General features: G+C 50.8%; 2 protein-coding genes across 3 annotated transcripts in view; one reads left to right on the top strand and one right to left on the bottom strand.

Annotated features, from left to right (window-relative positions):
• PIGU (phosphatidylinositol glycan anchor biosynthesis class U) overlaps positions 1-18,166 on the top strand; it is a 93,904-nt gene extending 75,738 nt beyond the window's left edge. The window contains exons 11-12 of the mRNA XM_013968951.2: positions 2,961-3,103; positions 17,728-18,166. Of these exons, the coding sequence (XP_013824405.1) occupies positions 2,961-3,103; positions 17,728-17,841 (257 nt within the window). The 3' untranslated portion in view covers positions 17,842-18,166. The remainder of the gene's footprint in view (positions 1-2,960; positions 3,104-17,727) is intronic.
• On the bottom strand, positions 18,374-20,147 carry MAP1LC3A (microtubule associated protein 1 light chain 3 alpha). 2 transcript variants are annotated; one of them, XM_018057740.1, is made up of 5 exons: positions 19,845-20,147; positions 19,478-19,533; positions 19,287-19,393; positions 18,815-18,984; positions 18,374-18,540 (listed from the first exon to the last, which is right to left on the bottom strand). In XM_018057740.1, exons 1-4 carry the CDS (start codon positions 19,882-19,884, stop codon positions 18,822-18,824), a joined length of 366 nt encoding a protein of 121 aa, XP_017913229.1. In that variant the 5' UTR covers positions 19,885-20,147; the 3' UTR covers positions 18,374-18,540; positions 18,815-18,821. The 2 variants fall into 2 exon arrangements, with proteins under 2 accessions (XP_017913229.1, XP_017913228.1); XM_018057739.1 differs by having other exon boundaries at positions 18,374-18,984.

The following is a 20,508-nucleotide window of genomic DNA, read 5'->3' as shown; positions in this document are numbered from 1 at the left end:
ACTCTCAGTGCAGACATCTTTCTCCCCAGACTCCTGTTTCTGGGAGCAAGACTGAGGCCTCTTAGAGTTCTCCAAGAGGCTTGAGTCAGGGCTTTCACCTCCCAGCTTTGAAAACCCAGAAGTGTGGAAATTTCAGATCAGAAGAGAGTACCTTGCAAGCCCTCCAAGTCAGTGTTTCCAAATCATGGGATTTCAGGGACTACTAGCATTAAAAAAAAATCCTGGTGACACAGTTCCCAACTTTTTATTTTACTGAAGACACTAAAACAGTCAACTACTGGCCATTTGTCTCGATTTTATGAAAGAAAGGACTTTTTAACAACAGCAGGCAGCAGCAAGACACCTGTAATTACTCAATAAAGAATGAAGCTTAAGTTAAAAACATTCAGCTCTGACAAGATCTCTAACTACCTTGGCTGGTTATCCTCACTGTGACACTGACCAGCCAAGTCTCTGCTGCAGACCAGCATGGGCCCGTATTGGGCAGAGGTCTGCCACTGTGACCCAGTGGCTCACAGCTTTGGCTGCATATTGGAATCACCAGGGAAGCTTGTAGAAACCAATATGGATTCCTGGGCCCCACCTCTATAGACTGATTCACGTAGCATGGGTGGCGCTCCCCAGATGAGTTCATTTTACAACCAGAATTGAGAACCTTGGCTGTAATCCAGTCCCCTTTCCAACGCCTGAACTCCCAGAATAGCATTTCAGCCAAGTCGTTGTACAGCTGAGATAAGAGGCCTTAAGGTTCAGGAGTTTCCCCATCTCTTAAATATCTCTGAACTCTGAGTTTGGAGAAGGGATTTCCTGACGGTCAGGATCAGAGAGGGGAGGGGAACCTCTATTGACTGTCTGCTGAGAATCAGACCTAAGCTTTTATTAATTGCTCAGTTTTTTTTAAGGTATTCTAATTAATTAATTGTAAATGATATTTATTATTTTATTTAAAAATACAATAAAATATAAAGAAACAAAAATGGCATATAATCCTACTGTCAGATATCTCCTGTTGAATTAAAAGGAGGGAAAAATCACAATGGTAGGTCAGTGGCCCCCAACCTTTTTGGCACTAGGGACTGGTTTCATGGAAGACAATTAATTTTTCCATAGATGGAATGGGGAGGGATGGTTTGGGTTATATAATATAGAATATATATATAATATAGAATATATAAGATATTCTATATATATAATATATGTAGAATATATAAATTACATATAAATATGTTATATATACTATATATTATATATAAAATGCATTGCATTATTGTGCACCTTATTTCTATTATATCAGCTCCACCTCAGCTGATATGAGGCATTAGATCCCAGACCCTGGAGACCCCTGTGTTAGGCAGAATAACGCCCCCTCCTTGATCCCGGAACCTGTGACTAGATCACCTTACATGACAGACGGCCTGCAGATGGGGAGAATATCCTAGATTATCCACACAAGTGCCCTTAAGAGCAGAAGTAGAGGCAGGAGGGTACATGGGCAGTCTCTACGTACCACTCAGCTTTGCTGTGAACCTAAAACTGCTCTAAAAACTAAAGTCTGTTAAAAAAAAAAAGTGGAGGAGGGAGGCAGAAGAGGAGGTCATAATGATACGACATGAGAAGGACTCAATCAATTGCTGGTTGAAAATGGGAGTCCTGAGCCAGAAATGCCGGCAGCCTCCGGGTGCTGCGAAGGCCAGCAAGTGGATTCTCCTCTAGAGCCACCAGAGCCTGTGGACTTCCGCCCTCCCGGACTGTAAGACAATGCATTATATTGTTTAAGCCACTAAGTTTGCGATCATTTGTTACCATAGCAATAGCAAACACACAGTAATACATCCTTGCTAGCTTTTCCACAACTTGTTCAATTCATGGAACACTCCATGAAGTAGGCATTTTAGCCCTATTTTAGAGATGAGGAAGCTGAGATTCTGAGAAACTTGCTGGCAGAGCAGGAATTGTTTTTAAATTTATTTATTTGGCTTCATCGGGTCTCGCTGCAGCTTGCTGGATTTTCATGCGGCGCATGGGGGGCTTCTAGAAGCAGTGCACAGGCTTGGTTGCTCTGTGGCATGTGGGATCCTGGTTCCCCAACCATGGAATAAATGTGCATTCCCTGTATTGCAGGGCATATTCTTAACCACTGAACCACCAGGAAAGTCCCTAGGAATTTTAACCAAGGTCTCTCTGAGGTCTGTGCCCTGGTATCAGGCTGCCTTACCCCAGTGGAACTCTGCCTGCCGGCCTGCCCGCAGACCACTGTGTGTAGCCGGTCCTCTCAGGGGATTTGGGGGAGCTTCTCCCTGGTGAGATTCTATGTTCCCTTAGGGAGTGGGGGGATGATGGTAAAGAGGGAGGGTATCAAAAAGAGATCATCTAAGGAAGAGTGAGGGACATTTGAAAAGCAAGGTAGGGTACCTAAGAGATGAACTGAGGAGAATGGAAAATGTGTTTCCTAAGACCTGGGCTGTGGCACCCTAGAGACACTGAGGGGTTGGTGCTGCCATTCGTATCTATGATCCACAGAGGTCAGAAAGCACCCTGCTTGGGGCCAGGAGAGGAGTTACTCATGGACACCCTGGGATTGGGGGTTTAAGGGCAGTGTCTTGCTGAAGTTCCCCCGCCCCTTGCAGTGCCCAGAGGCATTCACAGCATTACCGACTGTAGCCAGCTGAGCCCAGAGTCGGAGGTAGAGTTCAAGTCTTGTACCTCCCATGGAAGGAGGCGGAAGGAGCCATTGCCAAGGGTCTGAGGTTGCGTCTTGTGTGTATGTGCGTCTGAGTGTGTATGTATGTGTTGGGGTGGGGAAGCAGGGGCGTTTGGCCTTTGAGCTCCACCAAGCTTTTCCTGGGCCTCTCTGTGCTGCGGGGACATCACTGCAAGGGACCCAGAGAGAGTCAGCGCTAGGCTAACGGTGACCGTATGTGTCTTTGCAGTCCTGCTAATGGTGGCCATCTCCTTTGCAGTTCTGAGAAACATATTTGTCCTCGCCTGTATCATCATCATCTGCTCCCTGCTCTTCCCTGTCCTGTGGCATCTCTGGATTTACGCAGGAAGTGCCAACTCCAACTTCTTTTATGCCATCACACTGACCTTCAACATTGGACAGGTAAGAGTCAAGGACAGCCCAGCAACAGGGATTCATTTTGCAGCCTCAAACATTCCATCTGGGCCCTGGGTTCTGCCAACAAGTGTTTGGATGTGAACGAGGGGCAGTTCTTCCCCTCAAGTAGCTCGAGGTTCTGTAGAGAAGGTAGGGCAGTAAGAGCAGTGGGGGAAACTGAACTTGGCTAACGTTTATTGCATTGAATTCTCACAGCAAGCCTGTGAGACAGTGATCCCTGTTTTACAAATGGGAACCAAGGCTCACAGAGATTGTCGATTGCCCAAGATCATTGGAGGAGCCAAGAACCAAGTTCCGGGAAGGCTTGGTGTATTGCCAATCCTGCTCCCGGCACCAGTTGTCTCGCTGTATCTCACTGTGCACACTATTAGTTGAACCCAGGATAGGCAAGGCGCAAGCTAAGAGGCTGGAAGAAGACGCAAGGAGCAGTAGGAACTGCAGACACATTTATCCTCTTCTGGCTGGTGCAGCAGACTCAGCAGTAGCCATAACATCGCATAACCCACTGGCTTTCCAGGTGGAGCGTATATGTACTTACAGAACAGAAGTAGCCCACGGCCACGCGAGTACCTCGTGATGCACATGAGCAGGGCTCTCAGTGATCTCAGCTGTTACATCATCATTATTTACAAAACGTGGGGCAAGAGCGAGAGACCGTGGGGTGAGAGCTTGACCACACCATCCTGGCTAGTGTGCTCTTCCCCTGCACTCTGCTTTCCATGACTTCCTGGACTGCGGCCCCCAGGGTGAGAGCGGTTTGTGAGGGTGGGGAGGGGAGACTGCGGACTTTGGAGCAGCAGGAGCAAAGGCAGAGTCCTTAGGAGAGAAGTAGTTTAGCCAGAGAGGAGGCCGAGAGGCATCCTAGAATGAGAAGGACCAGCATGGAACTCTGACCTGGGGACAGCCTCTCCCTTGGGGCCATGGAGCAGTGCTTCTCTGCATCAGAATCATTGCAGGAAGCTTGTTAAAAAAATACAGATTCCTTGTTAAGGTGTTTTTAAGTCCCATGTTTATGCTACAGCTGTCATAATTACATGGCTTTGATTTTTTTAAAGCAGATTCCCTGATCCCACTCCCAGAGGTGTCGATTGGATTTTGTATTTTTAAAAAATATTTCTTTATTTGGTTGTACCGGGATCGTTAGTTGCGGCCCTTGGGATCTAGTTCCCTGATCAGGGATCGAACCTAGGCCCCTTGCATTGATTGGGAGTGTGGATTCTTAGCCACCGGACCTCCACGGAAGTCCTTGGATTTTGTATTTTTAACAAGTTTTCCAGCAATTCTGTTGCAGGTTGTCTAGCATGCTTCTCTGAGGGCCCCTCGTTCACCATGCTGTGTTGCCTCAGGTCAGCTGTGTCCTAATTGTCGAGGTCTTATAAGAATCACTTGTGCCCTTCACCATTTCAATTGCATTGGCACAGCCTGGCATTTCCTGTGCATAATGGATGAATGGGAAGCACAGCTCGCTAGAGAGACCAGTGATGCCAGTGAATAATCCCAACGGAGACTTTTTGCCTCCAAGGTTAGCTGCTGGAAAAGAAGAAGGGAGTTAGGGCTCTTGCAATGAGTGATGAGTCTGGTATTTCCTGCATGGACGTTTTTGGACAACTCATGTCCAGCCTGGCTATTTGTCTTAGTTTGTGCACAGCAGGAAGAGAGATGGAGAGCCCTGTAGGCTGGGTGGGAGCAAGCCAGGAAATCTGTTCTGCCTGTCACACACACAGGTTACTGTTGGTGGATAGATACTCAGCACCTCCTGCCTCTGTCCACGCAAACAGAAATCTGCAGGCTGGAAATTTCTTGAAGTACATTGAAGAAATTCAAAAAGTTGTTCTGGCTCTTCTGTCTTGTTAAAATCCCCTTCCTTTTCCTTTGAAAGTGATGACTGGCATGGGGCCTGCCCTGGGCCTCTGGGGGGCTTGGCAAGCTCCACTGATAGTCCACAGCTTGTTGTTCAGGTCGTCAGGTCACTGTGGGTCAGGAATACAGTTGCAGTGGTATGAAGTATCCATGGAACTTTCCAGATAACAGCTTTCTGTCCTGTGGCTGTCTTTATGAAAAAACGGTGTCTGAAAATGTTATGGGAAATGTTTACAAGTCGTCAGGTGCCGCAAAGCCAGGAGAAACTGAATTGTTGGAAAAAGGAGGAAGTGGTTAGGGGTAGGAACCAAGGCCATTTGGATGATGAGTATTAGAGGCTGAGCTATGGAGAAACACTAGGTTGATCTCTTGGCATTGAACTTTATCTTAAAAAAAAAAAAACTCTTTAAAATGCATTTTTAATCATATGAGTGAATTCATTACTGCCAGGGAAAAGAAGACAAAATAGAAGCATATGAGATGTAAAGTAAAGACTGCATCTCTTCTTGTCCTGTGGCAGATGTGATTGTTAGAATCAGTTTGGTGTGTGTCTTTGCAAGCTTCCTCTGTGTGTTAAGAGACTTACAGCTCTAAGTCCACATGCAAACATAAAGACATCCCATGCTGAGTACTGTTCTTTAACTGGCTGTTTTTCCACTTGATAATTTTACCTTGAGATCACTTTTTTTTTTTTTTTTTTTTGTAACGGCTCCATGATACCCATTCTGTGGCAGGATGTCCTGTGATTTCTGTGACTGGTAGGCCGCTACTGATGGACATTGACGTTGCTTCTGGTGATTCGATGTTATAAATGGAAGAACCCTGCGTATCTCCTCACATACTGTTGCGCACACATGCCAGTATTTTCTAGGATAGATTCCAGGTGATGGGATTTACTGGGTCAGAGGGCGTAAGCATTGTATGTTTTGGCAGATTTTGCCAAGTTGCCCTTCAGACAAGTCATGCCAGCCTCCAGGCCTCCTGGCAGTGGGCCAGGTGTCCTGAAGCTGGCCGTTTGTTCAGGCATCCAGCATGCCTGTTTCGTTGACCTCCTTGGTCTGGGCTTTGTGCTCTGAGCCAGAGACAGGTCTGTTGGGTCAAATACTTTCTGGGACTGCTGGCTTCGGGTTTTGTTGTTGCTGCCACCGCTGGATCACTCAAGGGGCGTGTCACAGGGGGCACTTACTCACCAAGGCGGTCCTTAGAGTCACATTCTTGTCCCAGAGCACGAACTGAGCTACAAGAGCACCCCTTGTTGTGAGGGTCTGCTTCCCCTGCCCTCCAGCCTGTTGGGAGCTGCAAAGTGCAAATGGACATTTAGAAGTTGGTAGCGATTAATTGTCACCTCCCCAGAGAGATCTTCTGTGAGGTTTCCCTGTCCCACAGTCTCTGTCTTGGCATTCTGCGTGTTTCCTTCATAGCACTTACCCAGTTTATAACTCTACATAAGTTACCTGCTTCTCTCTGCCTCCCCCGCCAGCCTGTGAGCTTCACGAAGGCAGAAATCTACCCTCCTACCCACTGCAGGGTCCCCAGCCACCCAGTCAGTGCTTGGCACAGGGCAGTTGTTTGGCAGATATTTGTGGAATGATTGAAGGAACCAAAGAGAGGCAGGGAGAACATCATGTGATTAATGGCCAAATGTGCAGAGTGTAACCACTGTAGGAATCCCAAGAGAGCAAGATCAACTTTCCTGTTGAGTGGTCAGGGAAAGCCTTAGGGAATAAGAGTATGGGCTGGGCCTTCCAGACTCAGAAGGAAGGGGGGAGGTGGGCAGAGTGGGGGCCAGGTCACCCTCACTGGCTAAGGTCGAGGGGTGGCAGCTCTGTCCCACTCTTGCCAGATCCTGGTCTCAATGGCCAGTAAAGCCCCTTCGTGTCGTCCATAGCCCTAGCCAGTGCAGCCTCCGTCTGACCTAGAGTTAGTGCTTCTGGTGAGCTGTGTGGCATTCGGAGGGTGTCCTCAGCCCCTCAGCCTGCTCCTTCCAGCTCTTCTACCTGCAGCAGTGCCTGATAGTTACCTGGTCTTTATTCTCCCCTGCCTGGGCAAGACAGAGCAAAGCTGTCCTGGGAACCAGATGAGTACGGATTTTCAGCAGGTGTCTGGCCCATCACTGCTGACTCTGGAGCTGAATGTAGAGTGCATCTCAGCCTGAAGATTTGAAATCCTGCTCTGTTTGAGTTGGTCAGTTCCATGTTTCATAATAGAACAAATCATTGGTAATTATTAATGATACTGGCAGGTAAACTAGTGACAGGCCCCATCCTTTCCTCAGAGCCATGAAGTATTTTTTAGCCTGTGGCACAGATCATTTGCTGATTATAATTGTGCCTGAGAGTCAGTAACCAGGAAATAGCAACAGGAAACCACCTCTAGGTTCGTAAGAGGTGTGTCTGTGTCTCACATGCACACGTGCCGCAAGGCCCCCCACTCTGCCACTGTATGACCTTCAGCAAGTGACCTCCAGGTCGCAGGTGGGGCAGGGTGAGAGGATCTGTATGTTGACACGTGTTGACATGGGAGCTAGGATGAGCAAGGTGCTCTTCAAATACCCAGAGCAAATTCCTAAGGAAGCACTCAGACCTAGAAACCAAGGGAAAGAGAGCAATCTGCTTGCTTTCTCTCTTTTTTCTGCAATTCAGAGACGAGCAGAAGGATAACGTTGTCATCTAGGACTTGTTGCTTCGTTGCTTCAGTTGTGTTCGACTCTTTTGCAACCCCACAGACTGTCGCCCTCCTCTATCCACGGCTATCCTCCTCTGTCCTCCTCTGTCCATGGGATTTCCCAGGCAAGAATACAGGAGTGGGTTGCCATTTCCTTTTCCATGGGATCTTCCTGACCCAGGAATCAAACCCGAGTCTTCTGCTTTGGCAAGCAGATTCTTTACTGCTGAGCCAGATTACATGCAAACGGGAATGTTTAAATTCAGCTGTTTTAAGAGGAAGGTAAGGTGTCCCACTTGCCCTAATTCAACTTAAACACAGGTGACATAAGGAAATCTTCCCCTAGAATTGTGATTAATAGTGGCTCATGTTGAAGGAGCTCTTACTGGGGAGCAAGCCCAGGTGATCCCTTTAATCTTTTGGATCACATGCTTGTCCAGCCTCCTGGACATTTCCCTGTGTGTTGACATGACCTCGTCTGCTCATGGAGGAGTTCTGTTTGTGTATGTGTTTTATTGTTGGAGAAGGAAATGGCACCCCACTCCAATACTCTTGCCTGGAAAATCCCATGGACGGAGAAGCCTGGTAGGCTACTGTCCACAGGGTCGCAAAGAGTCGGACACGACTGAGCAACTTCACTCACTCATGTTTATTGTTGGCAGCATGATGAAAGTATGACTTTTTTCTTTTTAATGAAACATCTCCATGATCTTTTCTTGTTCACTCATGTGGAAGCTCATTCAGTCCTGTGTGTCCTTCTGGGGAAGGGAATCTGCCTTCCCCAGTGAGAAAAAGTGGGGACGGGTTGTGCAGGTCACCAGTGGTCCAGTGGTGTGGAGCCTGTGTTTATGCACAGACAGGGGACTGTCAGGCTCATTCTTGTGGTATATGGCCCCGGCTGGGAGGCCTGCTCCTCGTGGTGTGAGGCGCCAGTGGCCCGGGCTGGAGCCCTCGTCCTTGTCCAGCTCTGCGTGCGTGGGTGCTTGCTCTCCTCAGCTGGTAGCGTTTTGTTAACATCTTAGCTCATTCTTTTGTCCCTCCCATCCTCAGACTTAACACTCAGCATCCCAGACTTGTCTTTCACAGGCCCTTTCCCCTCCTTTGTCTTACCCACACAACCAGAGAGAAGAAGCACAGACGGAGTACAGCGGTGTCAAGGCCAACAGGAACTCCACAGTGCCTCCCAGCCCCCTGCCTGCCCAGCTCACTGGCCCTGGGCAAGTCACATAACTTCGTGCCTAGTTGATTGATTTGTAAATATTAACTAGGTGCCAGGCACTCTGCTAGGGGTATGTGAGACACAGCCCTGCTTCCCAGTAGCTCTGCTGTCTGTGGGAGAGAAAGAAAAGGAAATGGGCGGGGCCAGGGCTGGGTGACTGTGCTGGGAGCTCAGAGCTGGTGGTTAAGGACGCTTCTGCGGGGAGGACGCCTCTAAGTGGAGTCCTGCAGGACGTACCAGGTTCAAACCAGTTTCTGAGAGGTGAGGTGGGGGGGTGAGAGCCTGTGAGGGAGCTGCTGTGGAATGCAGTTCTGTAGGACCAGCACGTGCCACCTGATAGGGAATGAGGCCCTTTCAAGACAGCCGTGGTCAGAGCCACAAGTTATGCTGAGGACCAGGCTGAGCTGTCGGTCTGAAGTGAAGACAATTGAGGCCAGACTTGTGCTCTGAAAACCTCCCTCTGCGAGGAAGGGAAGAGATCAGGGGTGTGGGCTGGAATCTGGAGCACAGGGAGGGGGATCTTGAGACCTGGTGTGAGCAGCTGGTAGCCTCAGTGTCCCCAGCCTGGAACAGGGTCATGAGTGGAGAATATGGAAGTGAGTGGGGAAAACTTGGATGAATTGGAAGTGCCGCCTAGATGATGACTGCCTTCATAACTAGCTATGATCTACCTTCGTGACCTTCCCGACCCTGAGGCTGAGATCCAGTGATTTCCCTACTGTTTTGCATCTTTAGAACTTTAGAGGGTGGGGCCATTTCTCCACCATCTCTTCCCATGCCTGTCCATTCAGGCCTGAGTTGGCCGGTCACACCTAAGCCCCATCCAGCTCCAGCCCTTTTGCTCCCCATTAAATCCCCGTTTCCTAGATCCTGGGCAGCAAGGCGGGGGGGGTGCTGAGGCACTGTGATTGCCAGTGATGACAGTCACGGGAGTTCTCCGTGGCTATCAGGTGTCAGCATCCCCAGCACAGGTGAGACCTGGGGAGCCGGGACATGCCTGGGATGACAGCACCTGCCTCTCCAGGACACTGCAGCCCAGGGCTGTTGGCCATGGCTGCGATCCTGAGCCCCATGGCTTCTAGACACGCTGCCTTAATTGCTGACTCTGATGTCTCATATGCTCGTTTTGCCTTTTCTCAAGAAACTGTCTCCTTGGCTCAGTGACACAGTTGTGAACTGGGAGCACAGCTCTGGGCCTAGTGGATATGAAGCGTGAGCACAGGGCCACAGCGGGACCCAGCGTGTGTGGGTGCAGACCCCTGAGAAGGGTTGTGGGGGCCAGGATGGACTGGTGTTTAGGCCTCAGACAGGCAGGATAGACACTGCAGTCCCAACGTGTCACTTACTCCCCAGTGATCCCAGGCAAGACCCTTAACCTCTGAGTCTGCTCACCTCTGAGGCTTCTAAGCCCTGCCCCAGGGTATTGTGACAGTTCCTGAGTGTGTGTATTAATTGCTCAGTCGTGTCCGATTCTTACAACCCTATAGACTAGCCCGCCAGGCTCCTCTGCCCATGGGATTTCCCAGCAAGAATACTGGAGTGGGTTGCCATTTCCTCTTCCAGGGGATCTTCCCAACCCAGTAATTGAACCCGCATCCCCTGGGTCTCCTGCATTGCAGGCAGGTTCTCTACCTGCTGAGCCACTGATGTGCTTATTATTAAAGGACCCGGCCCAGGGCAGATACTCGGGTGTTGGTTTCTTGGTCTCTCCTCACTCCCACCCTGTAGTGGAGCATCTTCTGACCATTTCATACCACTTCTGATCTACCCACTCTGTCCTCGGCCACCTTTTATCAGCTGCCCCATTCAGTCTTCATCTTCTGGGACATCCCTGGTGGTCCAGTGGTTAGGACTCGGTGCTGTCACTGCCAGGGACTGGATTTGATCCCTGGTCAGGAAACTAATATCCCACAAGCCACTCAGCACGACTGTCTGTCTGTCTGTATCTTCATCATGACCCAGAGCTGCCACTGAGAGGAATGTTGTCTGACTGAGCCCTCATGGGGGCAGGATGCCAGCTGCATGCTGGGTCTGGGCTCCCAGAGCTGGAGTAGATGCCACCATTTGGTGGGGAGGCGGTGGGAAGTGACTTCATTGAGTGTGGGGGTTGGGGGGAGACTCTGGGGGTGGGAGATGGAGACGTTGCCTCTCTAGGGATGAGAAGGAGCCCTTTGGGAGAAAGATCATCCTAGCCCAGGGATGGGGCTTGCCCAGAAGCACCAAGGTGTGGCCCTGGCTGTGTTTGGGGCTTCGGGGACATGCAGGTGCAGCGCAGGAAGAGGGGAGCACTGGAGGCTTCTGAGCGGGCAAGTGAGAGGCTTTCATGGTGTGTGTATGAGAGAGAGAGTGAGTGAGTGTGTGTGTGACCCCTCAGGGGCCAGGAGGATGAGGAAGGCCTTCGAGCAAGAGGGGGCTGAGTTGGAATTCTGAGGGAAACTGGTGGCAACTGGTGGTTGATGGCAAGCGAGGCCAAGGGGCTCAGCTGTGGTCACTGAGGGCAGCTTTAACAGGCTACTCCACTAGAGCAGAGCGGCTCCAGCAGCATGGGTCAGCGTGTGGTGTCTGATGCCTGACAGTCTGGGTTCAGAGCCTGCCTCTGACACTTGCTGGTATACGACTTTGGTCAAGTTACTTGAAGAACCTTTTGTTTCTTTGTTCTAAGATAGGATAATTATATTGTACCTACTATGAAGGTTTATTGCAAGAAGTAATTGTTTTAACATGTGTGAAGTGTTTAATGCCTGAGTATTATCACCATTTTTATTCATAAGAATAAAATATTGTAATGGGCAGCGTTTATCAGCACTAGTGTTTTTCTCCTCTCTCAGACACTGACCTTTGCAGTTCTGACCACTAACTTCTTAGAAAGCATTCAGTTCCTACATCGTGTAATTCTCTTTCATGTAATAAACTGGAAATCCTGCAACTCAGTTTTTGGCGGTTTTTGTGGCCGTGCTGCTCAGCTTGTGGGATCTCAGTTCCCCCAACCAGGGGTTGAACCCCGGCCACCACTAGGCCACCAGGGAACTCCCCACAACCAGGTTTTCATACTCCATAAAAACATTTTTCACTTTTGTTTTCAAATTAAAGCCATTAAAAGATTAAAAAAAAAAACACAAAAGAATGGGTTGCTCTTCAGGTCTCTGGAAGCACAGAGGGACAGAGCAGGAACCAGGGGGGACACCATTGTAAGGAATAAACTAGAGTTTATCATTCATTTTACAGACTGGACAGTGCTGCATAGGGAGGGAGGGGGCAGTCGCTCACAGAGGGTCACACAGCCACCGACTTGGCCAGGCTCCTCTCCCGACTTGCCCTGCTCAGATGGGGCAAAGGGGCACTGGGTCTGCAGATAGGGTGTCGGCTGAATCCCAGGGCCTCAGGGAAATCCCTTCTCGGCCCACATGGAAAGTCTTGAGGTCAAACGAGGCTTTCTCAGCCAGCCTGTGACAGCTGGGGGCTTCCCTCAGCACAAAGCCTCCAGGCCAGTGTGTCCCCGACATGCCCTCTCCCTGGGGGCAGAGGCAGGGCACCCACTCAGGACTAGTGACCTTCAATTCCAGAAAACCAAGCCAACATGCAGGACTCTCTCCCTCACACCACCCTCCCCTGTTGCTTTATTATGAAAAGTTTCACACATACAAGCAAAGCTGAAAGATGTAACCTTGAACACCTGTATACCTACCACCTGGACTTCACCATTACCATTTTCCTATACTTGAGTGATCACAAATGATCCATTTCTAAATCCATCTTATTTCTGTGATGTATTCAAAGTGAAATACAGATATCAGTACATTTCCTGCCAAATATTTCAGCATGTGTATCATTAACCAGAGCTCAAAACTTATATTTTTCTTATGTGAAATTTACATACAGTGAAAAACACAAATCTTTAAAAAAACTTTATATTGACATATAGTTGATTTATAATATTGTGTTAATTTCTGCTGTACAGCAAAGTGATTCAGTTATATACATTTTTTTTCTTGGCTGCTATGTGGCATGCAGAATCTTAGTTCCCTGACCGGGGATCGAACCCATGCCCCTGCAGTGGAAGCGTGGAGTCTCAGCTGCTGGACCACCAAAGAAGTCCCTATCTTTCTTAATGTTCTTGGCCATTGTGGCTTATCACAGGATATTGAATACAGTTCCCTGTGCTGTGTAGTAGAACCTTGTCACTCCATTCTGTATGGAACAGTTTGCCTCTGCTGAGCCCCAGACTCCTGCTCAGTCCCTCCCCGTCACCCTCTTGCCAGCCGCCAGTCTGTTCTCTGTGTCTGTGTGTGTGTTTCAGTTCTGTAGGTAAGTCCATATGTATCATATTTTAGATTCCACATATAAATGATATATGATATTTGTCTTCTGACTTACTGCATTTGGTATAGTAATCTCTAGTTCCATCCATGTTGCTACAAACGGGCATTATTTGGTGTTTTTTTTTTGGCCAGGTAGCACTCTGTTGTACGTGTGTGTTCTGTACCTGTTCATCTATCGATGGACATTTAGGTTTCCACGTCTCGGCTACTGGGAATAGTGCTGCTGTGGACGTGCATAGTTTTTGAATTATAGGTTTTTTTCTGGATATATGCCCAGGAGCACAATTGCTGGATCATATGGCAGCTCTGTTTTTAAGTTTTCTGAGGAAGCTCCTTATTGTTTTCCATAGTGGCTGCACCAACTTCCATTTCCACCAACAGTATAGGAGGGTTCTCTTTTCTCCACACCCTCCCCAGAACATTTGTTATTTGTGGACTTTTTAATGGTGGCCATTCTGACCAGTGTGAGGTGATATCTCATGGTAGTTTTGATTTCCTTTTCTCTAATAATTAGCGACGTTGAGCATCTTTTCATGTGCCTGTTGGCCGTCTGTATGTCGTCTTTGGAGAAATGTCTATTTAGTTCTTCTGCTCATTTTTCAATTGGGTTGCTTTTTGTTGTTGAACTGTATAAGCTGTATATTTTGGAAATTAAGCCGTTGTCAGTCACATCATTGGCAAATATTTTCTCCCATTCTGTAGGTTGTCTCTTCATTTTGTTTATGGTTTCCTTTGCTGTACAGAAACCTATAAGCTTGATTAGGTCCCATTTGTTTGTTTTTGCTTTTATTTCTATTGCCTTGGGAGATTGACCTAAGAAAACATAGGCACACTTTATGTCAGAGAATGTTGCCTGTGTTCCAGTTTTATGGTGTCATGTCTTATGTTTCAGTCTTTAAGCTGTTTTGAGTTTATTTCTGTCTATGGTAGGAGGATGTGTTCTTACTGCTGACTTCATGCAGTTGTCCAGCTTTCCCAACACCCCTTGCTGAAGAGGTTGTCTTTCCCCATTGTATATTCTCACCTCCTGTGTTGAAAATTAATTGACTGTAGGTGTGTGGATTTACTTCTAGGCTTTCTATTCTATTGATCCATATCTTCTTTTGTGATAGTATCATGACATTTTGATTACTGTAGCTTTTGTAGTATTATCTGAAGTCTGGGACAGTTATGCCTCCTGCTTTGTTCTCTTTCCTCAGAATTGCTTTGGCAGTTCTGGGTCTTTCATGGTTCCATATAAATTTTAGGTTTATTTGTTCCAGTTCTGTGAAAAATGTCATGGGTAACTTGATAAGGGGTCACATTATAGCTGTAGATTGTTTTGGGTAGCATGCCATTTTAACAATATTAATTCTTCCAGTCCAAGAGCATGAGAGATTTTTCCATTTCGTCGAATCATCTTCAGTTTCCTTTATTAATGGTAAAACAAATCTTCACGTACATTTCCTGAAGCCTTCTTTCAGTCAGCAAGATATTTTTGAGGCTCATTCATGTTGTTGCATATAACAATAATACATTGCTTTTTAAAATGTTTAAATGTTGGAATGATTTTATAGTGCAGAGAATTTCCATATGCCCCCCACCTAGTCTCCCATTTTAACATAGTATCACCATGCACACATGCTCAGTTGCTTCAGGCCTGTCCAGCTCTTTGCAACCCTATGCACTGAGCCCGCAGGCTCCTCTGTCCGTGGGGATTCTCTAGGCAAGAATACTGGAGTGGGTTGCCATGCCCGCCTCTGAGGGATCTTCCCCACCCAGGGATCAAACCTATGACTCATGTCTCTGGCATTGGCAGGCAGGTTCTTTACTGCTGAGCCACTGGAGAAGCCCTATTACCATGGTATGTTTGTCCAAACCAAGAAACTGACCCTGGTCTGTTACTACGAAGCAAACTCCTGATCTGATGTGGATCTCACCAGCTTTTCCTGTAATGTCTGCTTTTCCTCCCAGGATTGAGCCCCCAGTACCACACTACCTCAGTCGTCACATCTCCTGTGTCCTCTGCTCACACTCTCTCTCCTAATTTCTCGTGACACGGATAGTCTTGAGGTATCCTGGCCAGGTATCCCAGAAGAGTGTCCCCTCTGGGTTTGTCTGATGCTTTTCTCATCATGAGGCCACATTTAAGGTTTTTGGAAAGCCTAGGCAGTACACACTAGCCACACTTCGTGCTGTTTACCCTTCATCGTTTGGTTAAGATAGTGTTTGCCAGGCTTCTCCAGTGCAGAGTGGCTATTTTCTCTTTTCCCTGTTCTTTGGAAGTGAGTCACGAAGTCTAGCCTAAGCTTGGGGGCAGGGGGTAGCGAGTGAGCAAGAATTAAATTCCTCCTAAGGGGAGAGTCTCTACATGTATTATTTGGAATTCTCTTGAAAGGATTCCAAAAAGGATTCTCCATTTCTTTATTTATTCAGTCATTTATTGACTGATTATTTTTAATTGGATTTTAATTTTTATCACCATAACATGAATATATAATTTACAAAGTTTAGGCTTATAAGGAAAAAGAATAGCTCCTTAAGGTCTTACAGTTATTTGCTCTGGCACTTCTAGATTACTACGCTTTCTTGATTTTCTTCCAGTTTATATTAAGTTGAATCATATCAAATTGTTAATACTCAACCATTTTTGATCTGCATAAATGGCGGTTTCATATAGTTCAAACTAATAACCTAGTATTTTTACTTCCTACTTGGCTGGTTGATTATGTGTGACATTGGAGTTCTTTTGTTATATGAACTGTGACTCTGCACCTGCCGTCATCTGACCTGGCTCAGGGATCGGTCCCCACCAGCTCCAGGCTCCCCTTCCCCAGGCACTTGGACCTGGGTGAGAAAGCAACTGCTGGGGGTGAGGACCGCCCTTGCTGTGGTAACTGTGCCCCACGGGCAGTTATGGGACAAGGCCTCAGGGCCTCTGCTCTGACAGCCTCAGTGGCAGGGTTCTGGGCCTTTTGCACACTGGGCCCCAGATGTATCGCCTTGCAGGGTGATGACCACCAGTCCAGCTCTCCCAGTACAGCCTTAGGCCAACTACTGAACTCTTGGTGCCTCAGTTTCCTCATCTGTAAGATGGGTTCCATCAGCCTTCCAGATGAGTTCCTGCGGTGACAGAATGGCAGGTCATGGTCCTGAGGCCATTGATGGTGTGGGTTCTGAGGGCCTCCTCCAGACCCCTCTGTGCCCTCTTTCTTGCCCACATGTGAGGCTTTCCAGGACAGGGGCCTGGGGAGTCAGAGGCTGAGACCCCAGGCTCCACAGCCCACCTCTGACTTGCCTTTAGAGACCCTAGCCAGGTGCTCCCCCAGCTCCGGGCTTACGTGTTGAGGTGGTTGGTGCGGATAGTCTGAAAGGCTTTAAAGTGCCTGAGAACTGGTGGTGTCTGTAGAGGTGAGCCCCTCTCCCCACATCCATCCTGTTTCGACAGCAGAGGTCCTGGGGGCTTAGGATGAATGGAATTGTAAGACTGCAGGTCCAGGGTTTGGGGGCCTTGGCAAATCCCTGTTCACTTCAGGGCATCAGGGAGGGGGGTGGTGGACTGAGCTGCTAGGGCCCTCTCAGTTCTGGGGCCCAGAGAGAACAGACAGACCAAGCCAGGCACAGACACCATGATGGCAGAATCACTCTAGACTCTGCCCAGGCCAGGGGAGGGGCCGCGGTCACCAGGCAGTCACACGGATGAAAGCAGAACTGCAATTTGGATGGGTCTGTGCTACCATAGAAGTGAATGGTGTCAAGACCCAGTCTGGGGTGTGAGGGAGGCTTCCCTGAAGAAGTGATCCTTTCTGAGCCTGAAGGGCAACCAGGTGTTGACGAGATGAAAGGGAAAGAGAACATTTCAGGCAGAGGAAACAGCAAAGGTCCGGACCTGGGAGGGAAGAAGCCAGTGTGGCTGGAGCTGAGTGAGGTGGAGCATGGGAGAGGCTAAAGCACACACACCAGGCGCAAGGCCTCAGAGCCCCCGAGTTTGATCTTCACCCGAAGAGCCATGGAGCACCTTTACAGGCCTGAAGCTAGGAAGCAGCACGACCAGATTTGTGATTTGAAAAGCAACCTCTGCTTCTAGGGTGGGCAGGCGGGAGGTTTGAGGTCAGGAAGCCCAGAGAGACCACTGCTGTTCGTGTGACAGTGGCTTTGTCCAGGGTGATGTCTGTAGGGGCAGGCAGAAAAAGAACCAACAGGCTTGGGGGCCTGGTGTGGGGAAGAGATGAGTCTGCTGATTCTGTGGCCTGAACACCTGGATGGAAGATGGGGGATATAGGTTCCCAGTGGGAGAAGCAGGTTTGACAGGGGACACAGCTGGCATGAAAGGGCCAGTGGGCACCCAGGTGAGGTGGAGGGGCACCAGTGGAGAGCTGAGGCCAGGGCTTGGTGGAGGAGGTACGGCAACTTCTGAGGGGCCAGTGAGACCCTGCAGGGTCAAGTGTATGCCCTGAGATGGGGGGGTTCCTTGGGCAGCATCTCCCTAACACCTACCCGGCCCCTCAATGACCCAAGGTTCAGGGGCAGGTATCATAAAGCTTCTCACAACCTCTCTCTCCCCCCAGATCCTGCTCATCTCCGATTATTTCTATGCCTTCCTGCGGCGCGAGTACTACCTCACACACGGCCTCTACCTGACCGCCAAGGACGGCACGGAGGCCATGCTTGTGCTCAAGTAGGCCTGGCTGGGCACAAGGCTGCACAGACTTCCGGGGTGAAAGGGCCAGCAGCTGGGCCAAGGCCCTCTAACCAGAGGTGCCAGTAGGCAAGTCCAAGGGCAGATGAGGTTTGAGTCCAGGGTGACGACTACTGGTACCAGTGAGGAGCCAACGCCAGCAGCAAGGTCCGTGGGGGGAGTCACCAAGAGCATCTCCCCTTGGATCGCCCACTTTGTGGCTCTACACACCAAGGAGCCCGCCCTCCCAAGCAGGAAAGGGGACGAAGCAGGTGAGCAGGGTTTGTTAGGTTGTGGCTACTTAATAAATGTTTTTTGTTACCAACACATCTGCCCTGGGACCACACTGCACTCTTGGAAGGGGTGGGCATGACCCATAATACTGCCGTGGGGCACTACACACAGGTGTGGGTTTCCTGAGAGAGCTCTGAGTCTACAGAACACAGGTCTGTGTGCACGCCAGCCAAAAATGGTGTGGGGCAGTCCTCTCCCCACCCCCCAGCCGTTCCCAGTCCCCAAGCAGCTGGAGGCAGAGGGCCAGGCAGGCCTGAGCAATCTTTATTCTGCAGAGGGACAGTGACCACAGATCCATACACCACATCAAGACCAGGTGTGCCCGGGGCCAGTCCTTTAGGGGTGGGCAGGTCCAGGCAGGGGCAGCGCCTCAGGTCAGGGAGGGGCAGATGGGCAGACAGGCAGGGGCCTAAAAAAAAGACAAACCACACAGAGCAGGGGTGCTAGGGGCTGCTCCCCACTCTCCCCAATCCCAGCCAGCACCCAGAAGAGCAACCCCCTAACATGACTGGGCCAGGATCCACCCAGAAGCAGAGGAGGTGTAGTTGGTACCCCCTGGCTAGGAGGTGGCACCTCTGCCCCACCCACCAGGGGCAGGGGCAGAGGCAGCTCAGTTAAGGAGCTCCCTGGGCAGAGCCTGACAGGGCCCCCCCCCCCCATGCCCAAGCCAACCCCCCCCCTACTGCTGGCTCAGAAGCCGAAGGTTTCCTGGGAGGCGTAGACCATGTAGAGGAAGCCATCCTCGTCCTTCTCCTGCTCGTAGATGTCCGCGATGGGCGTGGACACGCTCACCATGCTGTGCTGGTTCACCAGCAGGAAGAAGGCCTGAGTGGGGTTGAGCTGCAGGCGGCGCCTGAGGGGGGCAGGAGGCAGCACACTGTGAGGGGCCTGGATGTTGGGGAGCGCAGCCTGAACCCCTCCCCAAAATGACCCTGATCCTCCATTTCACACCCATCCCAGGCCCTTCTAGAGGCGGTTACCTCTGACTGGACACTGACCCCAGCCTTGACCTTGACCTTTCCCAACCTCCCCAGAACAGGGACCCAGCTCCCGGTCCCATACCCCACCTCCACCCCATCTTTTGCCGGAAGACCCAGCGCCCTGCCTGATCCCAGCAGAACCCCAGTCCCCCTCTGACAGCTGCTGCCCGCGCACCGGATGATTTTGACCAACTCGCTCATGTTGACATGGTCCGGGACCAGGAACTTGGTCTTGTCCAGGACCGGCAGCTGCTTCTCACCCTTGTAGCGCTCGATGATCACCTGGGAGCGGGGTGGGACGGGGGACGCGTGAGCCCGAGTTGGGGCCTGGGTCGGGCCGGGATGGGAGGGGGCGGAGGGACTCACCGGGATTTTGCTGGGGTGCTGCTCGCGGATCTGCTGCACCTCTTTACAGCGGTCGGCTACGGACAGCGGGCGGGGATGAGGCCGGGCCGAGGTTCCGCCCCGCGGGTACCCGAGGGGCGGCCCCGCCCCCGCCCCGCCTCCTTGACGCTCCCGCCCCCGGGGGCCTTCGTGCCCCACGGCCCGGGCACAACACAGACATGGGAGGCAGAGGCCCCGGCCCAGGCCCGAGCCGGCTTCCCAGCCTGGGGGTCCAGCCCGAGCCTGACGTCACGGAGCTGACGTCACCTGCGGCAGTCGGGTCGGTCGGCCAACACCCCCAACCCCCACGCCCCTACCCCGCGCTCGCAGATCGCCCGCTGGGCCTCACCAAAGCTTCGCCGCTGCTTGAAAGGCCGGTCTGAGGGCATCGCGCCGGCCCGGCGGGGCGCGCAGGCCGGACCTCCGAGGCGCGCGACGCAGGGATGTGGCTGCGGTCCGGGGGCTCCGGGGGCTCCGCGCCTCGCGCACAAGGGCTCCGGAGCTCGCGCTGAGCCCGGCGGCGGCGGCTCGGGGAGGTAACTCGCCTGGGTGACGTCAGGTCACAACATTCCTTAAAGGGGAGGCCGGCGCGCCGCTCCCATTGGGCCGACGCAAAATCCACCCGCCCGGACCGGTGACGTCACGGCGCAGAAAGCCTGTGTTGCCGGCCCCGCGACGCGAAGGGGCGGGGGCTCCGAGGGCGCGTCACAGTCCCGTGACGTCACGGCCTGCGGAGGGGCGCCGTCTTCCTAAGGCAGGGTCTGAGGGGAGGCTGCAAATCCTCGATGCCAAGGCGGGTAGGGGAGCAGAGCTCCGCCGGCGGGAGGGGCGGAGCCGGGCTGCGGCACAGCATCCTCCTGTCCCCACTGTTACTGTGTCATCTGACAGCGCTCACAGCCTGTTCCGTTCCTGGGACGGTAGGAGGCACTGGGGATGACAGCACTGAAACAAACATCCTTGCCTTTGTGGGGTTCTTGGTTAGAGAAAGATAAAGGTGGTCGGGGTGGGGGATT

The sequence above is a fragment of the Capra hircus genome, chromosome 13 (genome assembly GCF_001704415.2).
Source record: "Capra hircus breed San Clemente chromosome 13, ASM170441v1, whole genome shotgun sequence".
Classification (NCBI taxonomy): domain Eukaryota; kingdom Metazoa; phylum Chordata; class Mammalia; order Artiodactyla; family Bovidae; genus Capra; species Capra hircus.
The sequence above is the reverse complement of the archived record's forward strand: the minus strand, read 5'-3'. Positions and strand labels throughout refer to the sequence as shown.

Bases quoted from the DNA above. Each gene is read 5' to 3' on its own strand.
- MAP1LC3A (XM_018057739.1), bottom strand. From the start codon at position 19,884: ATGCCCTCAGACCGGCCTTTCAAGCAGCGGCGAAGCTTTG. The intron at 19,534-19,844 runs GTGAGGCCCAGC...CGCTGTCCGTAG, and splicing joins CAAGCAGCGGCGAAGCTTTG to CCGACCGCTGTAAAGAGGTG. The intron at 18,985-19,286 runs GTGCGCGGGCAG...TGCCCCCCTCAG, and splicing joins GAGTTGGTCAAAATCATCCG to GCGCCGCCTGCAGCTCAACC.